We start from the raw sequence: 19,820 nt of genomic DNA on the forward strand, positions 1-19,820 counted from the left end.
TCCTAATTACACAACCAATCCACCCAATCTCAGATCCCAGAATGTATTCAAGCCAGGTTAAATGTATTCAAGAGAAAGCTTCATAACCATGAATGATAAATAAATGCTAAAATTGAAGACAGTATAATGGTGTGGTGTTTAAATGGTACTGGGCTAGCCATACCAAGTCTGTTATTTGAGCTGCAAATACTACACAAGCATAGCTGCACTATTAACTGTCCACTGACTAGGCCTCTGCTTCAAAACTCAAATAACCAACTCATACCAATGTTTTAAATTAAACAATACTTGCAGATGCAAGTCCATATAAAATGTTTAAGCAATGTTTTTTACCTACAAGTTCTCTACTGAAATATATACAAGGTGGGGACAAAGCAGGAACCGAGTATTGATAGTAGATGATCAGCCATGATCTCAAAATGGCAGTGCACGCTCGAAGGGCCGGATGGTCTACTTCTGCACCTATTGTCTATTGTCAAAGTTAACTAAATTTATATTAATTTAAGACAGCAACAGTTTGACAAATATAAGAAATGGAATGCTGATTTTAAAAATTTCTTTACTCTGTAAATATGCTTCTTTTGTTATAGGAAGATAACAATGCCAAGTATGATTCATACACTTAAATTGCCAAAATAGTTTATTTGCATATATTTCAAGCCTTGGATTATTAAGAGTTCTTTTAGCTTTGTTTATAAAAGGTAAATGACACCCTGGTAAGAGAGCACCAAAAAAAAGCAAAAAAAAAACTAACAGAATTATGCACTTTAATGTTCACTCTTGTTCAATCACAAAAAGGGAAATTGACTTTGTATCCGTGCATATTTTTGCAAAATTGTTGTATTCATTGATCCACCATTCAGATAAGAGAAGACATTTTAATAGGAAGATTCCATGGTTACTGTATGGTTCATTCTTCCTCCTCCTATAATGCTCAGCAACTCACAAATATTCAGTGCCAGTTATCACTCATTGTGTTCAACAGGTACTCCACTTTATTACACAGTGGTGATTCATCAGGCCAGAGGCTCAAGCTACTTAAATTACAGTTGGTCAATCAGAAAATGATTTAAAGTGAACTCAATAAGTTTGTCCAATGCAGTCTTCTCTGCTAACATCCATCTCATCCAAACTTATTAAGTATGGATTTGAAATAAATTATATACCCCCGGATCCATTTTAACTATGGATCTGCTCGGAACATTAGCAATCCAATGTGGCTTTCCAAAGTGGAAATACATGTAGTGTGAAGTCACAAAGTAGCATTACTGATACTCCTGGGGCTTTTCTTTGCTGTCTATAACTTCCAGCACAAGAACAGAATGGGTCATTAACATTTAGTCTTTGGCATCACCAACTCCATCAGGATTGATAGCAAACATAGCCTCTGCCTCAGGCAGACATGGGGAGTCGTAAATTTTACAGATTCGTGTTTCTCCTCGCCCTTTCCTCAAGTATAATCTGAAAAAATAATGAAAAGGCAGATATTATGGAATTTTCTGGTAGATAAGCCTGTTGTTTTAAAATAATATAGGCAATGCATTTCATCTATTATTCTCCAAAATGATATGGTCTTAATACATCAAGGAAATAAAAACAGCAAATCTGTTTAATGAGCAGTGGAACCATAGCAACTACAATGGTAAATATCTGTTTGAGAGCTAACTTGCTATCAAAAGGATGTTAAAATTGACCCATGGCCAAAGGGTTGAGAAAATTATCTGCCAGTATCTATGCTCCATAATGTTATCCAGTAACAATTGCTGGAAATGCGTTCAAGAGCTGGGTCAACTTTTCTGGTGGACTAACTTACAAGGCATACAAAAGTTTGGGCACTCCTAGTCAAAAGTTCTGTTACTGTGAATAGTTAAATGAGTAGAAGATAAACTGATCTCCAACAATCATAAAGATAAAGATGAAACATTCTTTTCAACATTTTAAGCGAGATTAGTGTATTATTTTTGTTTTGAACAATTTTAGAGTGGGGGGGGAGGAAAGGAGCACCACGCAAAAGTTTGGGCACGCCAAGAGATTTCAGCTCTCAGATAACTTTTACCAAGGTCTCAGACCTTAATTAGCTTGTTAGGGCTATGGCCTGTTCACAGTCATCGTTAGGAAAGACCAGGTGATGCAAATTTCAAAGCTTTATAAATACCTTGACTCCTCAAACCTTGTCCCAACAATCAGTAGCCATGGGCTCCTCTAAGCAGCTGCCTAGCACTCTGAAACTTAATATAAATTATGTCCACAAAGCAGGAGAAGGCTATAAGAAGATAGCAAAGTGTTTTCAGGTAGCTGTTTCCTCAGTCTGTAATATAACTAAGAAATGGCAGTTAACAGGAACGGTGCAGGTCAAGTTGAGTTCTGGAAGACCAAGAAAATTTCCCAAGAGAACTGCTCGAAAGATTGCTAGAAAGGCAAATCAAAACCCCCATTTGACTGCAAAAGACCTTCAGGAAGGTTTAGCAGACTCTGGAGTAGTGGTGCACTGTTCTACTGTGCAGTGACACCTGCACAAATATGACCTTCATGGAAGAGCCATCAGAAGAAAACCTTTCCTGTGTCCTCACCACAAAATTAAGCGTCAGAAGTTTGCAAAGGAACATCTAAACAAGCCTGTGGACTGATGAAGTTAAAATAGAACTTTTTGGCCGCAATGAGTATGTTTGGAGAAAAAAGGGTGCAGAATTTCATGAAAAGAACACTTTTCCAACTGTTAAGCACAAGGGTGAATCGATCATACTTTGGGCTTGTGTTGCAGCCAGTGGCACGGGGAACATTTCACTGGTAGAGGGAAGAATGAATTCAATTAAATACCAGCAAATTCCAGAAGCAAACATCACACTCTCTGTAAAAAAGCTGAAGATGAAAAGAGGATGGCTTCTACAACTGGATAATGATCCTAAACACACCTTAAAATCCACAATGGACTACCTCAAGAGGCGCAAGCCAAAGGTTTTGACATGGCTCTCACAGTCCCCTGATCTAAACATCATCGAAAATCTGTGGCTAGACCTCAAAAGAACAGGGCATGCAAGACGGCCCAAGAACCTCACAGAACTAGAAGCCTTTTGCAAAGAAGAATGTGCGAAAATCCCCCAAACAAGAATTGAAAGATGCTTAGCTGGCTACAGAAAGCGTTTACAAGCTGTTTGCCAAAAGGGGTGTTACTAAGTACTGACCATGGAGGGCACCCAAACTTTTGCTTCGGGCCCTTTTCCTTTTTTGTTATTTTGAAACTGTAAAAGATGGAAATAAAAAAGTAATCTTGCTTAAAATATTAAAGAAATGTGTCATCTTTATCTTTATGCCTTTTGGAAATCAGGTAATCTTTTACTCGCTTAGCTATTCACAGTAAAAGAAATTTTGACCAGGGGTGCCCAAACTTTAGCATGCCACTGTATAAGTGGACCAACTCTTTGATAATACATTATTAACATTGAGATATCAAAGTAGTCCTTCTTTAACAAGATATAAAAGCTTTCAAGACAAGAGGAGAAGGCAAGAAATTAAAACTGTAAAAGCCGAGTGCCAAATTTCCTAATAAATAGTATTTACTTTACACTTTTAACATACGGAGGCAGTTCTATGACCTTTTGAGTCATGAGATAATTGGGCATCTAACTCTGGGCTACAGTTTCTTCCAGCTTGGCCCCAGGTGCAGTCTTCTGCTGGATTCCTATACATTAATGCAGCAGAAAAAACAGATGGTTGCACTCTGAAGAAATGGAAAGAGGGCAGGAATAAATTCTTGGCAGTCCCTCAAAAATAAAAGATGAGTGGGAACAAACCTTACTGTCCAATTTATTAACAAACTAGAGCAAGGGCAGTCCCTACCAGCTTGACAACAGAGGAGGTTGAAGGTATTGGAGAAAGTGCATTAGCATCAGTTGAAAACAGGCTTTCAAAGAGAAAATGGAGGTAGAATAAGTGGGTCCCTTTTAGACTGGAGTATGCCAGAGATCAATTTTTGCCTAATTACAATTTCCATTTTGGACTTGGAGGAGGGAATGAGATGCAAGATTTCTAAATTTGACAATGACATAATAATAGATGGAAGGATGTATTTTGATGAGGACCTGGTGATTCTGCAATAGGATATAGATAGATTGAGTGATTGGATGAATGTGAGATCAAGAGGACATGCACTTCATCTAGAAATAAAAGATTATTATTTAAATAGAGAGATCACAAATGAACTAAGTTTGAAGAATTGTTCTAGAATGTTTCAGTGTACGAATCACAAGATGCTTAGCAGGTAGATCCAACGGGTAGTTGAGAAGGCCTTATTGAAAAGAGTGTCAGAATGTGAGAATAAAAGAGATCTTGTTACAGTACTGATGAGGACACATCCAGAATACTGTGCACAGGTATGGGTCCCCCTATCCGTGCCACCCCACACTAAAAATAGTAGCATTAGATGCAGCCCAGAAGAGATTTATCATGGCAATTCCTTAAATGAGAGGGCCGCCTATCAAAAGGCTAGACAATTCTGAACTATATTTGTTAAGAGTTTAGAAGAATGAAGGGTGACCTTACTGGAACAATAGATGTTAAGATACATCCACTAGTTGGAGAGTCACAAACAGGGCATACATAACTACAGAATAAGGGGCTGGTTATTTAAAATTGAAATGTGTACGTAATTTCTCTCTCAGAAGGAAGTGAATCTCTGGAATTCTCTCCATCGGTGTTGGAGGCCAGATTATATAAAATGCTGAAGGAAGGGATAAATATTTTAAAGAACTAGAAACTGAGCATTATGGAGAACTGGCAGAGAGGAGTGAGGACAGCAAAAGATGAGCCATGATGACATTGAATGGCATGATAGACTTCAAAAGCTACGTGGCATACTCCTGCTCTGATTTTCTCATGACTGCAGACTCATAAAGAATAACAAGTGGTAGTATAATGACAAGTCAGAACAGATATTGTGCAACTTTGATGGGACTAAAAATGTTTATACGGATGCTTACTTTAGTTGCTCATGAGCCTGCACTTTTGTTTACATTGCCAGCACACAAACAGCAAGTCTGACACATTTTTTCATTTCCTCTCTTTATTTGTAAGTTTGTTCCTCTAAAATTTTCAACATAGTTAAGAACATTGTTTGGAATGTTGAAATGTTACTGCATGCTCACGGTTTGGTATTCATTTGTAGGAAGATTAGATAGTTGTCATTTGTGGTACCATATCTCAACAAGGGAGGCAACGCTTCTAAGTGTGGATGGGAAATAAGTAAAATAAAACCTTCAAATGATTGAAAATAATTAGAAGAACAATTAAATTTTGTAACAATAGCTGTGCTTGGACTTTGCAAATTCTAGATGTAAATGGTATGAAGCAAATGAGCAACACTACCATCCAGAAACTCATGAAACAATCTTTACTGAACATCTTATCAATTCCACCTACCTCGTTGTTGATGCATGGGCAATAATGTTTCCACCTATTGGTTTTTTCGGATCTGCGGCAAACATGGCTGCCCCATCAACCTGGGCCACTACCTGGTTAGTTATTACAACAGCTACCCCAAACTAGAAAACAATTTTAACATTTTTAAAAAGACATAAATCAATTTCATTACAAATTATAGAAATTATTTTCTTTTAGTTTCACATCTTTTGGGTTAACCACTTATGTTCTAACGGAAATGTTAACATTGTAGAAAAGCAAAGTAAACACAGTTTTGCCAGCTGAGTAAATAGCACAAAATTACAGAACCCTCTGGCGCAGTTCACTTAAAAGAGTAAAACCTATTAAGTAACAAGGAATTGAAGCATCACGAACATGTTATATAACTATCCCACTGACTGCAAGAATCAGAAATGTGTGTGTGTGTATGTGTGTTTATATAAAATAATATCTTTGATAAGGATGCTGAAAGTAAAATTTCAGAATCTGCATATCAAACTTGCAATTGCGATAAACATTGAAGACAGGAAACAACAGGAGGACATTAATTGGCTGAATGTCCCAAAAAAAAATGGCAGATGAAATGTATTACAAGTAGAATGAAGCAATACCCTTGGACATCAAAAACAAAATACATACGCAAAAGGCACAGTTCCGAAATGATGCACAATAATGGAATGGTGAAGGGAGGTTAAACTAAATCTATATGAAACAATGGTTAGACTGTAAACGGAATGTCACATCCAGTTCAGTTCATGATCTTATAGGATGTGTGAGGATTCTAGGAAGAGTACAAAATAGATTTACTAAATTGTTCTTGAGTGTGGCGATTTTAGCTACAAGGTTAGGATGAAGCAGCTTAAGATATCCTCCTTGTAGCAAATAAGAGTTGACAGAAATATACTAGATTATAATAAATAAAAGTGGGTAAACTGAGAGAAGTTGAACCTTTTAGTGAAAGACTTAAAGATCAAGGTAAACAGATTCAAAGTGATAGACATGAGTGTAGGGAGCAAGGGATGCAAAGACAGGAACTTCAGTTTCAAAGAAAGATGCAGAGAACATTTTTGATCTGTAAGAATGCCAACAAAGTGATCGAACTTTTGCTTTCAAAACAGAATAAATAAGCATGAAGAAAATCATGTGTGGACCTACAATGGGTGAGTCCAACTGAAGAAAACGCACCACAAAAAGCATTTCAAATTCCAGTAATGTGATTAGTACAGATAGGTACTCAGTTGTTATGATGTGGTGAGGTGAAGGACCACTTTCTGTCTATGAGTCTCTACGGAAATGTGAGTCCAAACAGCCTCTTGTTGTGCTGTAACCAATCAATAGAATATTTTAAACATTGCAGTTGATCAGATTTTGAGAATTCAAGGCACTACATTCTCCATTTCATAGTTGATCATTCATATAAAATTCAAACTCAAAGCAAAAGTAAGTTTCTTTTTTCCAGATTTGGTTAATGTCTACTTTTATACAGGCATGTGATACAAACCTTCTCTGCATTGATACCGCCCTATTTCTACCAATTTGATTACTACAAACACAAAATAAATCCAAATATGCAACCCATATGTTATTACAAAGTGGAAGGCTTACCTCATCTGCCAGTCGCAACAACATTCGTAGAAACCGTGCAAGATGCATCTGCCGAGCAGATAGCTCACCCCTACCAGAGTAGTCTGTCCTATACAAGGCTGTTGCACTGTCCACAATTAACAAGGCATATCTACAAAGAGGGAAGACAACTTACAACTATTTTCAACAACCAGTCTTAATAACAAGGATAGAAATATTCAAAGCTAATTGCCTGCGCTATAATTCTCAAAACTTCATGTGTAATATAACAATTAAAACAAACCGCAGATGCTGGAAATCTGAAAAATAAAGAGAAAATGCTGGAAACCTTCAGCAAGTGATAGAGCATTTATGGAAAGGGAGAAACAATTAATGCTTCAAAACAAAGGTTAACTCAGGAATTACCCAGGAGTTTTTGATCTAAAATGTTAATTATATTTCTTTTTCCATGGATGCTGGCTGACATGCTTAATATTTCAGGCATTTACTACTTTTATTGAATTTTGAAAACAATGGATTACTATTCCACTATACTGTATCAAAGTGTTGGTCACTCAGTAAAGGTATATTTTAGTTATTTGAAAATTGCATCCTGACACTTAATTTGAAGTAGTTTTTGAGTTTGCATTGTCCACAGCTGTTAACTACATATATTATGAAATGGAATGCCTACCCTTAAGTAAATTAACTTTGGATAACATTATCCAGCTTACTGTGCTTACACTAGTTATGCGTCAACAAAGAAGTCACCAACTCCTTACTCTTTTTCCTCTACTTTTCATTTGTTATGTACAATTTCACTGCTTTTCAAAGTCCCTTATCTTGTAACAATACCCCTTGATCAATATGCTCCCACTGTTGGAAACATCTTCTGCTCCTTCACGATCTTCTGTTTCTCAGAAGGGTCACTCCAAACCCCCAAGATTACAAACTCAAACAGTTTAGCCTCTTTTGATAAGACAGCCCTCTAATCTCCGGTTTTGATTGCACTGTTATACCTTACTAAGAGATCCAAAATATTTATTTTACTCATTGTATCCCATTGCAAATCAGTCTTGATAGAGTTGAGGGAAGAGAAATTATTATTTTCATGATTTCTTTAACTAAGACACTCAATTTTATCAAGATTTCCATAATGCAGTAATAAATAATCTTAACTTTGGAAAAGCAAAATTTTTGACTTCTATTATACTGTTAAATGTGTTTGACAGATTTAGACTGCCAATTAATAGAATTTTTAAAAAACGTAATGCTTGCCATTAAGATGATCTGGAAGTAGGTCCTCAAGCTTGCCCATCATAAAAAAAGGATTGCACTGATCTGATTATAACTTCAATTCTGTATACTTTTTCATTAAGAATGCCTTTCACCCTTTTATCTAAAATTTCTAAAATGTATTTACCTCTACAATAAACATGCTTAAGCAATCTGCTTGCCTCAGGAAGGCAGCATTCACCTGTCAAGATCCCTCATAATCATGTACGTTTCAATCAAGTCCCTTCTGAAACTTCAAAATCCCAGTGGACACAAATATTACCTATTCAAGTAAATCTCTTTGGCAACGCTTCAGTGCATTTACACCCTTCCTTAAATGAGGAGACCAATACTGTACACACCATTCCAATGTGGTCTAACTGGTAGTCTTGTACAACTCTAAAATTTTAATTCAATTGTCTTCTCAAACAATTTAACTTTCTTCATTATTTGCTTTACCTGAATACTAGCTGTTTGTAAATTATGCATCAGAATACCTAGACTCTAACTCTGCAAACCATTTCAAGAACACATTTATCTATTTTTATTGCAAATTGTCAAGTTCTCGTTTTCTCACACTGTACTTCAATTGGCAGACTCATTCAATCTGTCCATCTCCCCTTTAAAAGCTGTCTTCACAACTTACTTTCTTACTTTGTGCCACAACTTTAACAATTCTAGCTTCAGTTAGTTCAATGAGCTCATTCAACTAATTTACATAAATTGTAAAAAAAAGAAAGGGCTCACTCCAATTCTGCCAATAAGCAAAAGACATATTTGTGTCTATTTATTTTTACCTCTCAAAATTTGCATTTAACAGTACCTGGATTCTGTCATCATGGCAGATGCTTGATACAACAGCTGGGTCTGATGATCAGTGTTGAAAGCACGAGCATATGCAACATTGTCAAGTACATCACTTCCTGAAAGATTATATCTAATAAAAAGATGAAATTAAGTTAGATTCAAATATGATGTACGTGTTAAAATGTACATCCACTTTATGGATAAAACCTGATTGCATAAACTGGTATCTATCTTCAGGCTTTTTGAAAATGAAAGGTTGCCAAATAATCAATGACTTCCTGTCATAAACCTCAAAATGTTCACAGATATCAGAAATATTCTAGTGCCAAACCAGGAATATCTACATATTTTGGTTAAGCAATCACAAACTTGTTCCACAGCAAAGCTTTTCTGGCACTGGATCTAAGATTTTGTTTTAATATAATTTCTTCTCTTAAAAGTAAGATTTTCAAGAAATTGTACAATATCCATCAAAACAACCATTAAAGTACATTGAACTTATTATATGTAGAGGAACCCTCACAACTTGCATACAGTAATTGCAGCTCAAATGCAGGACAAATACTTATGGAATTCTCTGCCGTATAATATACCTAGCTGAGAAATACAGAGCCAGAATCAAAGACTGGTCTCTCTTTACCAAAGCAAAATAGATTGTCTTGATGGCACTGGTTCCAGTCCCCTTCATTGGGAGAATACTTATATACGCACATGGGTAAGAGGTAAGAGACTCCAGAGATGCTTGGTAATTCAGAATGAGGAAGAGAAAATAACTGAAGTTCTGTCAAAGACATCTTAGAAAGAAATGTATATAGATTCTAAGTTAGCAGGGAGATATGATTCTGGAATTAACTTTACTATTGAGGCTTGCTTGGCCACTCAAAAAAACAATCCATTCTCTGTGAGAGACCCAATTTAAATTCTACAGCCTTCCTTACATACAAACATCTAAAGATTACCTGAGAAAAATACCAACCCAAGGTACAAATGAGCAGATGTTCGAACTTATTTCCATGTTAAAACTTTGTGATCATCGTTGACTTGTACCCTTATTATCACAACCACATTTAGAAATAATTTATCAATATTTGCACTTTTTATTTGATCCACCGTCAGATTACTTAATAGTCTTCAAGACAAGATCTAACTTGGTAAGCCTACCTACATGATAAAAAGTTATTTTCTTGCAGATCTCTCCAGGAACCATGTTGCACCACTTGAATTGCATTTACTCCATTTCAAATAACTCGAATCACAAAAACAGAAGCCAATTTGACAGAAAACTGCACTCCATTGTTACTATCTATTGCTATTTCCTATTTCCAGTTACAACAGAAAATGCCACTGCAAACATGCCAAAATACAATTTTATCCTGCACACCTTGAGGATATATTGCAATGCAATGAATATAGTAAATTTATGGTGTAACCAATAGGATTAATACCTGTCTAAGATTTAAGCACAATTTTAAGGTTCACTGAATTTGGCAGACTACAAGCTTAATCTTTGCAGTACTTACAAAAGGGGAAGGTTTACAATTTAACATCCTGCACTGCTGTCAAAGTTCAACATAAAATACATGTATTAACAATAACAATTTTGAAGTTCAAGAAATTTATAAATTGGTGTTGTCACTTTTATCCTGACATTTATTAGTTCTGAACTTAATTCAGATTCACAACATAGCTTCCATTCCCTAAGGAATCATAATTAAATTTAGGCAAGACCTAATTGTAAAGCTGCATTTTATCTTCTGTTTTTGTTATTTGCTTTGGATGAATAAAAAAAGGAATCACCAAAACACCTCAGGTATTTCCATGGCTTGCTTATATCCAACCTTCTCCATAAGAGACACATTAAACAAAAGATGTACTCCATTAAGTTTATCACAAGAGGACAAGGAGGGGAAGAATAAATGTGTGCACATATGTACATACATGTAAACACCTTTACACCATCTGTGTGACATTTTACAATGTATCCCTAATTATTACAATATAGCACATTATGAGGTGGAATTTCTTGCAAACACAGTATTCTCTAATATCAATAAAAACTCGAGCTGCATTAAAAGGAATGCCACATCAAATCTTCTTAAAGAAGGACAATTGAAAAGACATACTCCTATTTATACTTAAATTAATACACATTCCGAAGATTTAAGGAACCACTGTATTGGAAGAAAAAGATAGAGCCAAGTTCTAGTTTCAGTTGAGTTACTGTCTGCTATAACCCAATATAAATGATAATTTTTATTTCCTTGCTTTAATGTACAAAAATAATTTAAGGGAGGTAACAACCAACACCACCTACCCATTTGGAAGAATTCCCTTTTTTTTGAGCATTGCCCTGAGTTTCCAGCCTTGTCTCAAAAAGTTAAAAAAATAAACAAGTGACAGATAAGGTAATTTCAATTATCTTGTGAAACCATGCAGAATCCCAGTAATGCTTCAGAAACAGTCATTGCTGCTGCAAGGTCTCTGCTTTCCAGAACAAACATTCACATTGCCACTTATTCCTTCCCTTAATAAGGCCACCCCTCAAGATTCATTTCCCAGTCCCACAACTTCATCAACAAAAATGTACAACTTTCTTTGCTTGCCCTATAAGTATACTGTACACCAAATCCCACATCTTGTACAAAAACATTTTGTTGTCAAAATCAGAAGCTCTGTTTTCTTCACTACCAGTCAAATTGTCCTCTACATGAAAACCAAAAACACTGCTAATGCTGGAAGTCTTAAATAAAACTTGTAAACATTCAGGAGGTCAGCATCAACTACAGAAAGAGAAACAGTTAAAGTTTCAGGCCTGAAACCGTTCATTGGAACTGGGAAACAAGAAACTAGTTGCAGAAATGATGGCAAAGATACTGTATAGGTACACGAAGGGAACACCATTTTGCATTTCAAGGGCTCAATCTCTTTGCCACCCCCTAGTCTGCTCATCCACCAAATGTTTCAAAGCAATTGTCCACTTCATGATTCATCCACTCTTTCATCTCCAACAACCACTCTCTACTTTATGGCACATTCCCATGAAACTGCAAGGAATGTTACACTCGTCCAAATGTTACACTTTCCCCTCATGTCCCTTGCTATCATCCAAAGATGTAGTCTTTTCAAGTAAACGAGTGAATTATTTGCACTTCTTCTGACCTTATGCAGCACATTCCAAGTTCACCTCATGGTCTCCTTTGTTCTGGTGAAACTAAACACAGATTGGGTGACAGGTTTATGCAGATCTCGGTTTCACTCTGATGTCTTTGCTTGTCTCCCACATGGTAACAATGAAGGCCCAGGTAAGCTTTTTGACCAGTATCTCAATTTCTGCCTGGGCATGCTGCAGTCTTCCACATTCAATATCCACATTCTCCAACTTTAGATAACTCGCCTTCTTTCGGTCTGTATTAGAACTGGTTATTGCTGCCTGTAATTCATACATGATTTTGGCTTTTCTTCGCACTACCGCCCCCCCCCCCCCCCACCCCCGGGAGTGTAAATTGGCCTACTGGGTGCATCCCACAGCCCCGCTAAAAGCACAGCCTAAGCAGCAAAATCTGCCTTCAATAATCATCAGTAATTTGGCCTCAGCCTAGATACATTACCATCCCCCTTTGTGGTCTATCAAATTAACGTGATCTTTCCTTCCCAGTACTGATAAAGGGTTTCCAATCAGAAACATTAAGTCCCTTTCTCTTTTCAGAGATGCTGACTGATCTACTGAGTGTTTCTGGCATTCTGTTTTTAAACTTCTCTTGTTTTCTTACCATATATTACCTATCAGCTTCATACAAAATCTCCCCAGTTCCCTTTACGTATCTCATTTTCACCATTTAACCTGGTCCTGCTTTATCCATGTCTGGCTCTGTTGTGTAACTCAACACAGTAAAATACACCATTCTTCTCTCCAACTACAAAGTTTGTTTATACTACTCTGCCCAGTTCTAGTATCACTAGCTTAGTAAACTAATCCAGCATGGTATATTCTGATCCAGGCTCACTGTTACCCTACATAGGGCCTTCATATTTTCATCTGTCAAGGAGGGTCAGTCTCTCTGACTACCATTCTGAATCAATTTGTCATCAAAATTGTCAGATTACCCAACATCTACTTTCCATTAAGCCCCAAACTTATCCAGCTGAGTAACAGGAAAACCAAATTCAGCTTATTGATCTGAACTCAATACACACCATACTCCTTCTTAAACAAGGTATCAACTTGCATTGCAACTTTGAGAGATCTATGGATGTGAACTCCAAGATCTCTCTGTCTCTCCACAGTGCTAAGAATCATGCCATTAACCCTCAATTCTGCCTTTATGTTTGACCATCCTAAGTGAATCACTTCATTTTTCCAGATTGCATGCTGCCGTTACTTCTCAGCCTAGCTCTGCATCCTATTAACGTCCTATTGTAACTTACGATAACCGTTTGCACAATCAACATCACCCAGCTTCATGTCATCTGCACACTTACTAACCCACCCTTCCACTTCCTCATGCAAATTATTTATTTTTTAAAAAAATCACAATGTGCAGGGGTTGTAGAGCACCTCTGGTCACCAAGCTCCAGGTAGAATGTGCTCCATTTACTACCACCCTCTGCCTTCTGCTAATTCTGAGCCCATGTCTCCTGACTTTCTAGATGAGGCTATTATGAGGAATCTTGTCAAATGCTCTACTAAAATCCATATACACTGCACTCACCACTGTACCTTCATCAATTTGTTTTGTCACATCCTTGAAGAATTCACTCAGGTTCATGAGGCATCATCACTAATATATTTATATTTAGCCCAAATGCAGAAGACAAATTGCTACCCATGTCATGAAATACCCTATTCACCCAAGGGAAAATACTGAAGATACAGCATAAGCATATCTGGGATTATTTTAACAAGGAAAATGGGGGATGAGCCAAATATAATGGAAGACTAAATTGGAATGTTCATCCAATCTATAGACTGGTTATAAATTCATCATAACATAATTGCATTGCAATACAAACCTTTCAGCAACAGCAAGGAGGCGTTCTGGACGGAATGTACCTTCAGTATCAATGTACATGGCTTTTCCTTCTCCACCACCACGGTCAATGGGTAACTGCAAGTCAGTGGAGGAAAGAAAACGTTTTCAAAAAAAAGCAGGAAGAGTTCCTTCAGCATCAACAGCTTTAATCTCATTATTTCTCACAAGTTGGAGGTATCTAAAAATTTAAAAAAATTTTGCCATGGCAAATATTATCAGAGATATATATAGATATAGAAAACTTCCCTATTTCCCACAGAGGTGTTGTCATAAAATACTCCTTGAAAAATGCTCGAAGGAATAAAAACACTTGCCCAGTAAACGTCAGCCTTTTTTCAAAATACACTTTAAGTTGAATAGAGTTGTTCTTCACCATCTGAAATTTGCAAAATTGAACTGCAATTTTGGAGGTGGGAGTAGTAATTAGCAATTGAGAAAGCTACTAAATAATTAAAATTAAAATAAACATATTAGGTACCTGACATGTCACTGCCAATGTATGACAGAGCTGGGTCTTCCCAGTACGAAACTCACCAAACATCTCAGTGATTGAGCCAGTTTCTATCCCACCTGAAACACCAAGCAAAGTTCATAGTATCACAACATAAATGAAAACAAAATTTGAAAATAATGAAAGGGGAAAAACATTTAATTATCATTTAACATTGGAATCATTTTTATAAAAGCAAGTCACTCTTGCCATAGTTGTGTGTCCTGGATTGAATAGCCACTTTCAGTGAACTATTTTTGCCAAGGGATAATTACAGATACCTACATTTCTACAATGCTCAGATACTTCCTTCTGTCACATTAAAAATGAAAGCACAAACAGCACACACAAAATGCTGGTGGAACACAGCAGGCCAGGCAGCATCTATAGGAGAAGCACTGTCGATGCTTCGGGCCAAGACCCTTCGCCAGTCCTGATGAAGGGTCTCGGCCCGAAACGTCGACTGTGCTTCTCCTTTAGATGCTGCCTGGCCTGCTGTGTTCCACCAGCATTCTGTGTCTGTTGTTTGAATTTCCAGCATCTGCAGATTTCCTCGTGTTTGCACAAACAGCCAATAGTTTATAGAGGCCCGCTGAGTAAACACATCATCTATGTATTGTTAGGCTAACATACACCAAGAACCATTATTGGAGCTCATGGCTTGATTTTGCTTTCAGCTACGAAGCCAAAGGAAGCATAGAGAACAACTGTGACCTTAATGATATAAAGTCTTCAATGTAGCATAAAAGGTCCCAAAGAACTTCATCAGAACATCAGTAAATATTATCTAACATCAAGGATCCCAAGGAGATTTTAACAGGACAGTTAACCAAGATGGTTGAGAAATAAACTGTCATTTGGTCTATGCTATCAAAGCTCAAAGTAAATTTATTATCAAAGTATGTATACCACCCAGATGCAAACTAGAAGTCATAGGCTAAGGGTGCAAGGTGAAATATTGAAGGGGAATTGGAGGGGGAGCTTCTTCAAACAGGGGTGGTGTGAGCATGGAATAAGCTGCCAGTAGAAGTGGTGAATGTAGGTTCAACTGCAACACTTAAAATAGATATGGACAGATACACGAATGGGAGAAGTATGGGGGCTATGGTCCAGGTGTGGGTTGCTGGGATGTGGCAGAATAACAGTTCAATATGGACTAGATGGGCTGAATGGTCTATAGTGCTTGATGACATCATATATTACCTTGAGATTAGTTTTCTTGCAGGTATTTACATGGGGGGGGGGGGAACAACAGTGTTTATGAAAAACCTTATAAAGACTGACGAACAACCAATGTGCAAAATAAGACAAACCAATTAAAAAAGTAAATAAATAATACTGAGATGTAAAATTATTGTAAGTGAGTCTATAGGCTCTGGAGTCAGTTCAACGTTGAGGTGATTGAAATTATCCATGTTTGTTCAGAAGCCTAATGGTTGAAGGGTAATAATTGTTCCTGGACCTGGTGGTGTGGGACCAATGGCTTCGGTACCTTTTAACTAATGGTAGTAGCGAGAAGAGAGCATGGCCTGGATGATGGGGGTCCTTAATGATGGATGCTGCTTTCTTGTGGCGGCGCTCCTTGTGCTCAATGATAGGGAGGAGCTCTTTATTCTTTCTGCCAGTCATCACTTCCCTATATAAAATTTTATCTTCCACTTTTCTAACCACTCAGCTAACCAGTTACAGTCCTCAAAATCATCCAAATCTTTACCACTAAGTGTTGTAATCTGCACCAATTCTCATTCACTCATTGCATTTTGTTCTCGTCTCAATTGACTCAATTTAAAAAAACCCAAGTTTTTATATCCTTGTACTCTGCCACTTTCTACAAGATGTTCTTCAAATGATCTGTAGACAGGTGGATAGTTGGGGTGGCAATATCCAGTGGGTTTAAAAGCTGAAAGGCATGCTTGTTTTTGGGAATTATCTTATAAATTAATTTTTGTTAGTTAGAATGCACATTTCATTGCATACTTTAGCTTAATTGACCACCATGCCTTAAAATATTTACTTCTTGCCATAACAGTTCCATAATATTGACCAGGACAGGGACCAGAAATGAGATTATTTAAGAAATATTATGGAAAAGTATCAAAGTATAATGTCTTTGTCAGCAACACAAGTGCTAATTACATGCGTCTCTTCAGACTGTTCAGCAAGCTTCTGCTAAAACCATTCACACAAAAAAATTGTGGCCTTAATCATATTTTTATAATTAATATTAATTTAACTGCATAAAACTAAGCATCAAACATTCTGGAGTTAGATAATTTACTTTTAATTTGTGTACTTAACAGTCATATTTTACAATTTTTGCAGCCACTTCAACCATGAAGCCCGTACCAATTTGGGAAAACATGTAATTGCGGTAGGGGGAAATATAATGCTATTAGGCAGGAACTTGGGAACATAAGATGTTTTCAGCAAAATGCATCGCAGAAATGTGGCAAATATTCAGGGAACATTTGCATGGCGTTCTGCATAGGTATGTTCCATTGAGGCGGGGAAAGGATGGTAGGGGAAAGAACAAAGAATGTAGAAAATCTAATTAGGAAGAAAAGCTTATGAAAGGTTCAGAAACTAGGTACTGTTAGAGCTCTAGAAACTGACAAGACTGCCAGGAAGGAACTCAAGAATTAAATTAGGAAAGCTAGAAGGGGCCTGCAGAAGCCCTTGGTGAGCAGGATTAAGGAAAACCCTAAGGTAAGTAAGTGATGAGCAAGGTGATGAGCCATGTGAGAATAGGACCAATCATGTGCAATTGTGGAAAGGTGTATGGAGCTGGAGGAAGTAGTGGAAGTACTTAATGAATACTTTGCTTTAATATTCACCATTGAAAAGAACCTTGTCAATTGTGGGGATGACTTGCAGTAGACTGAAACTCTCGAGTCTATAGTCATTAAGAAAGAGGATGTGCTGGAAGTTTTGAAAGGTAGTAAATTAGATAAGTCACTGAGACTGGATGAGATATACCCCAGACTACTGTGGGAAGTGCAAAGTTACAAAGGGGATGTCAGAGGTAAGTTTTCTTTTCCCCACACAGAGAGTGGTGGGTGTGTGGAATGCATTGCCAGTGACAGTGGTAGAAGCTGTGCAATAGGGTCCTTTAAGAGACTCTTAGACAGGTACATGGAGCTTAGAAAAATAGAAGACTATGGGATAGGGTAATTCTAGGCAGTTTCTACATGGATAGCATAACAGTGAGGGCTGACGGGCTTGTAATGTGCTGCAAATTTTTATGATTCTACAATTAACTTGCAGGAAACACACTGGAAGAAAGTGCAATCTCTATGCAGACAGCACCATAGATAAATATTGAACCCAGGTTGCTCCAACTGTGAAGCATCAGCTCTATAAGCTGCACCATCTATTCCTCCCCCCTGCAAAATGTTAAGCCAGAATAAATTTATCCTTAAAAACTGGGTAACTTGGTTTTTCAATTGTGTAAAGATGCACCTTGTATTTTTTTTTATATAAGTGATGGCAATGTGGATACATACACAGTTGTTCAAAACAGGTCAGTACAACTCCACTGATTTCAAAATTTAAGTTTCACTCTTCCACTTATTGGATACAGTGTTCTAAGGCTATCGCTAATTCACATCGAATTACTATGTAGAAGCATCCCACTGTATCACAGGTCTGCAGATGCTGGAAATCCAAAGCAACACACACAAAATGCTGGAGGAATTCAGCAGGGTAGGCAGCATCTATGGAAAAGAGTAAATAGTCGATGTTTCGGGCTGAGACCCTTGTTCCACCAGATCACCTGTTCAGTTATGACAAGTAGACAGAAGATGGTGAGAGGGAAAAACTGTTAAATTAAAGTTCAGACAGTTCAGGCTTCTGGAATCAGAATCAAATTTATTATCACTGACAGAAGTCGTGAAATTGTTGTTTTGTGGCAGTAGTACAGTGCAGACATATTGATTTATTATATGTTGCAATAAAGATAATTACTACAAGAGGAATAACGGAGTAGTGTTCCTGGACCATTCAGAAACGTGATGGCAGAAGTGATGAAAATGTTTGGGTGTGAGTCTCAGGCTCCAGAACTAGATGAGGGATCTTAATGATGGATACCGCCTTCTGAAGATGTCTTTGATGGTGCGGAGGGTTCTAAAGTGTTGCAGGCTGTGTCTAAAAACCTCTGTAGCTTTGTTTGATCCTGTGCACTGGAGCCTCCGTACCAGCAGTGAATCAAAGGGTCAGAATGCTCTCCATGGTACATCTGCAGAAATTAGCTCAAATCTTTGGTGACATACCAAATCTCTTCAAACTCCAATACTTCTAGCATATATTCTACTCAACCAATTCTAATTCTATGCCACAATCTAATGAGCCAAAATTCTTTCTAACTACTGTATTGATATGATCCCTTATTAACAAATTTCCCCCAACTCCATCCTAAATATTAAATATCCTTCTTGGCATTATGATACAGCAGCAGAGATAACATCTCAGTTCTGGAGGTCAGGATAAGGTTTTTATTGCAAATACATGGTTTTCTCTGAAAGATTCCCTTTTTCTCACACATCCCAAAGATATGTGGACTAATAGGTAAATAGGTAATTTACAATACAAGATGCTCCTGGTGTGCAGTTGAATCATGAAATCAAAAGGAAGTTGATGGGAATGTTTGGAGGATAAAATGGGAATAGTGGAAGACTAATGCAAGGGGGCATGTAAGTCAATGTCAACTCAGTGGCCCAAAGAGCCCATTTCTGGGCTCTATGACTCAAATGTTTAGTTTCCAGCTGCAGTAACCCCGCAGCCATACTTCTATAATGGCAATTAGATCAAAACATCCATTTGTTAATTCATCCACTCTATTGGAGATGCAATGTACATTCAATTTTGATGCTCTGTTGATCTTAAATAAGAGCTGACTGAAAAGTTACAAGTAAAGAAGTTACTATTTGAACTGCATTTAGTTACAGTATCTAGAGCCGCATGCGTCTCTTTCATCTCTGTGCTGCGGCTCCCTGTGGCTTTGGAAAATAAATGATGAGAATTTAATTAAAATGTATTTTATGTTAGTTTGTTAGTTTTTGAAATGTAATTCTAAATTTGAAGATTATGGTGATCTTGTACAATCTAAATAAAACGTGTTCTTTGTCGCTACTAATATACGTCACCACTGCCAATGCCTGACTCCCGCCAGTGCGCGATTTCTTTAATTTTTCTATCCAAGGTAGGCTAACTACGGAGAATTCTAAAAAAAGAAAAGTGACTGA

General features: G+C 37.2%; 1 protein-coding gene across 1 annotated transcript in view; it reads right to left on the bottom strand.

Annotated features, from left to right (window-relative positions):
• Window positions 1-622: 622 nt before the first annotated feature.
• rad51 (RAD51 recombinase) overlaps window positions 623-19,820 on the bottom strand; it is a 72,719-nt gene continuing 53,521 nt past the window's right edge. The window contains exons 5-10 of the mRNA XM_059953171.1: window positions 14,569-14,660; window positions 14,071-14,165; window positions 9,077-9,190; window positions 7,021-7,150; window positions 5,416-5,537; window positions 623-1,461 (exon numbers count right to left, since the gene is read on the bottom strand). Of these exons, the coding sequence (XP_059809154.1) occupies window positions 1,338-1,461; window positions 5,416-5,537; window positions 7,021-7,150; window positions 9,077-9,190; window positions 14,071-14,165; window positions 14,569-14,660 (677 nt within the window). The 3' untranslated portion in view covers window positions 623-1,337. The remainder of the gene's footprint in view (window positions 1,462-5,415; window positions 5,538-7,020; window positions 7,151-9,076; window positions 9,191-14,070; window positions 14,166-14,568; window positions 14,661-19,820) is intronic.

The sequence above is a fragment of the Hypanus sabinus genome, chromosome 2, assembly GCF_030144855.1.
Source record: "Hypanus sabinus isolate sHypSab1 chromosome 2, sHypSab1.hap1, whole genome shotgun sequence".
NCBI lineage: Eukaryota > Metazoa > Chordata > Chondrichthyes > Myliobatiformes > Dasyatidae > Hypanus > Hypanus sabinus.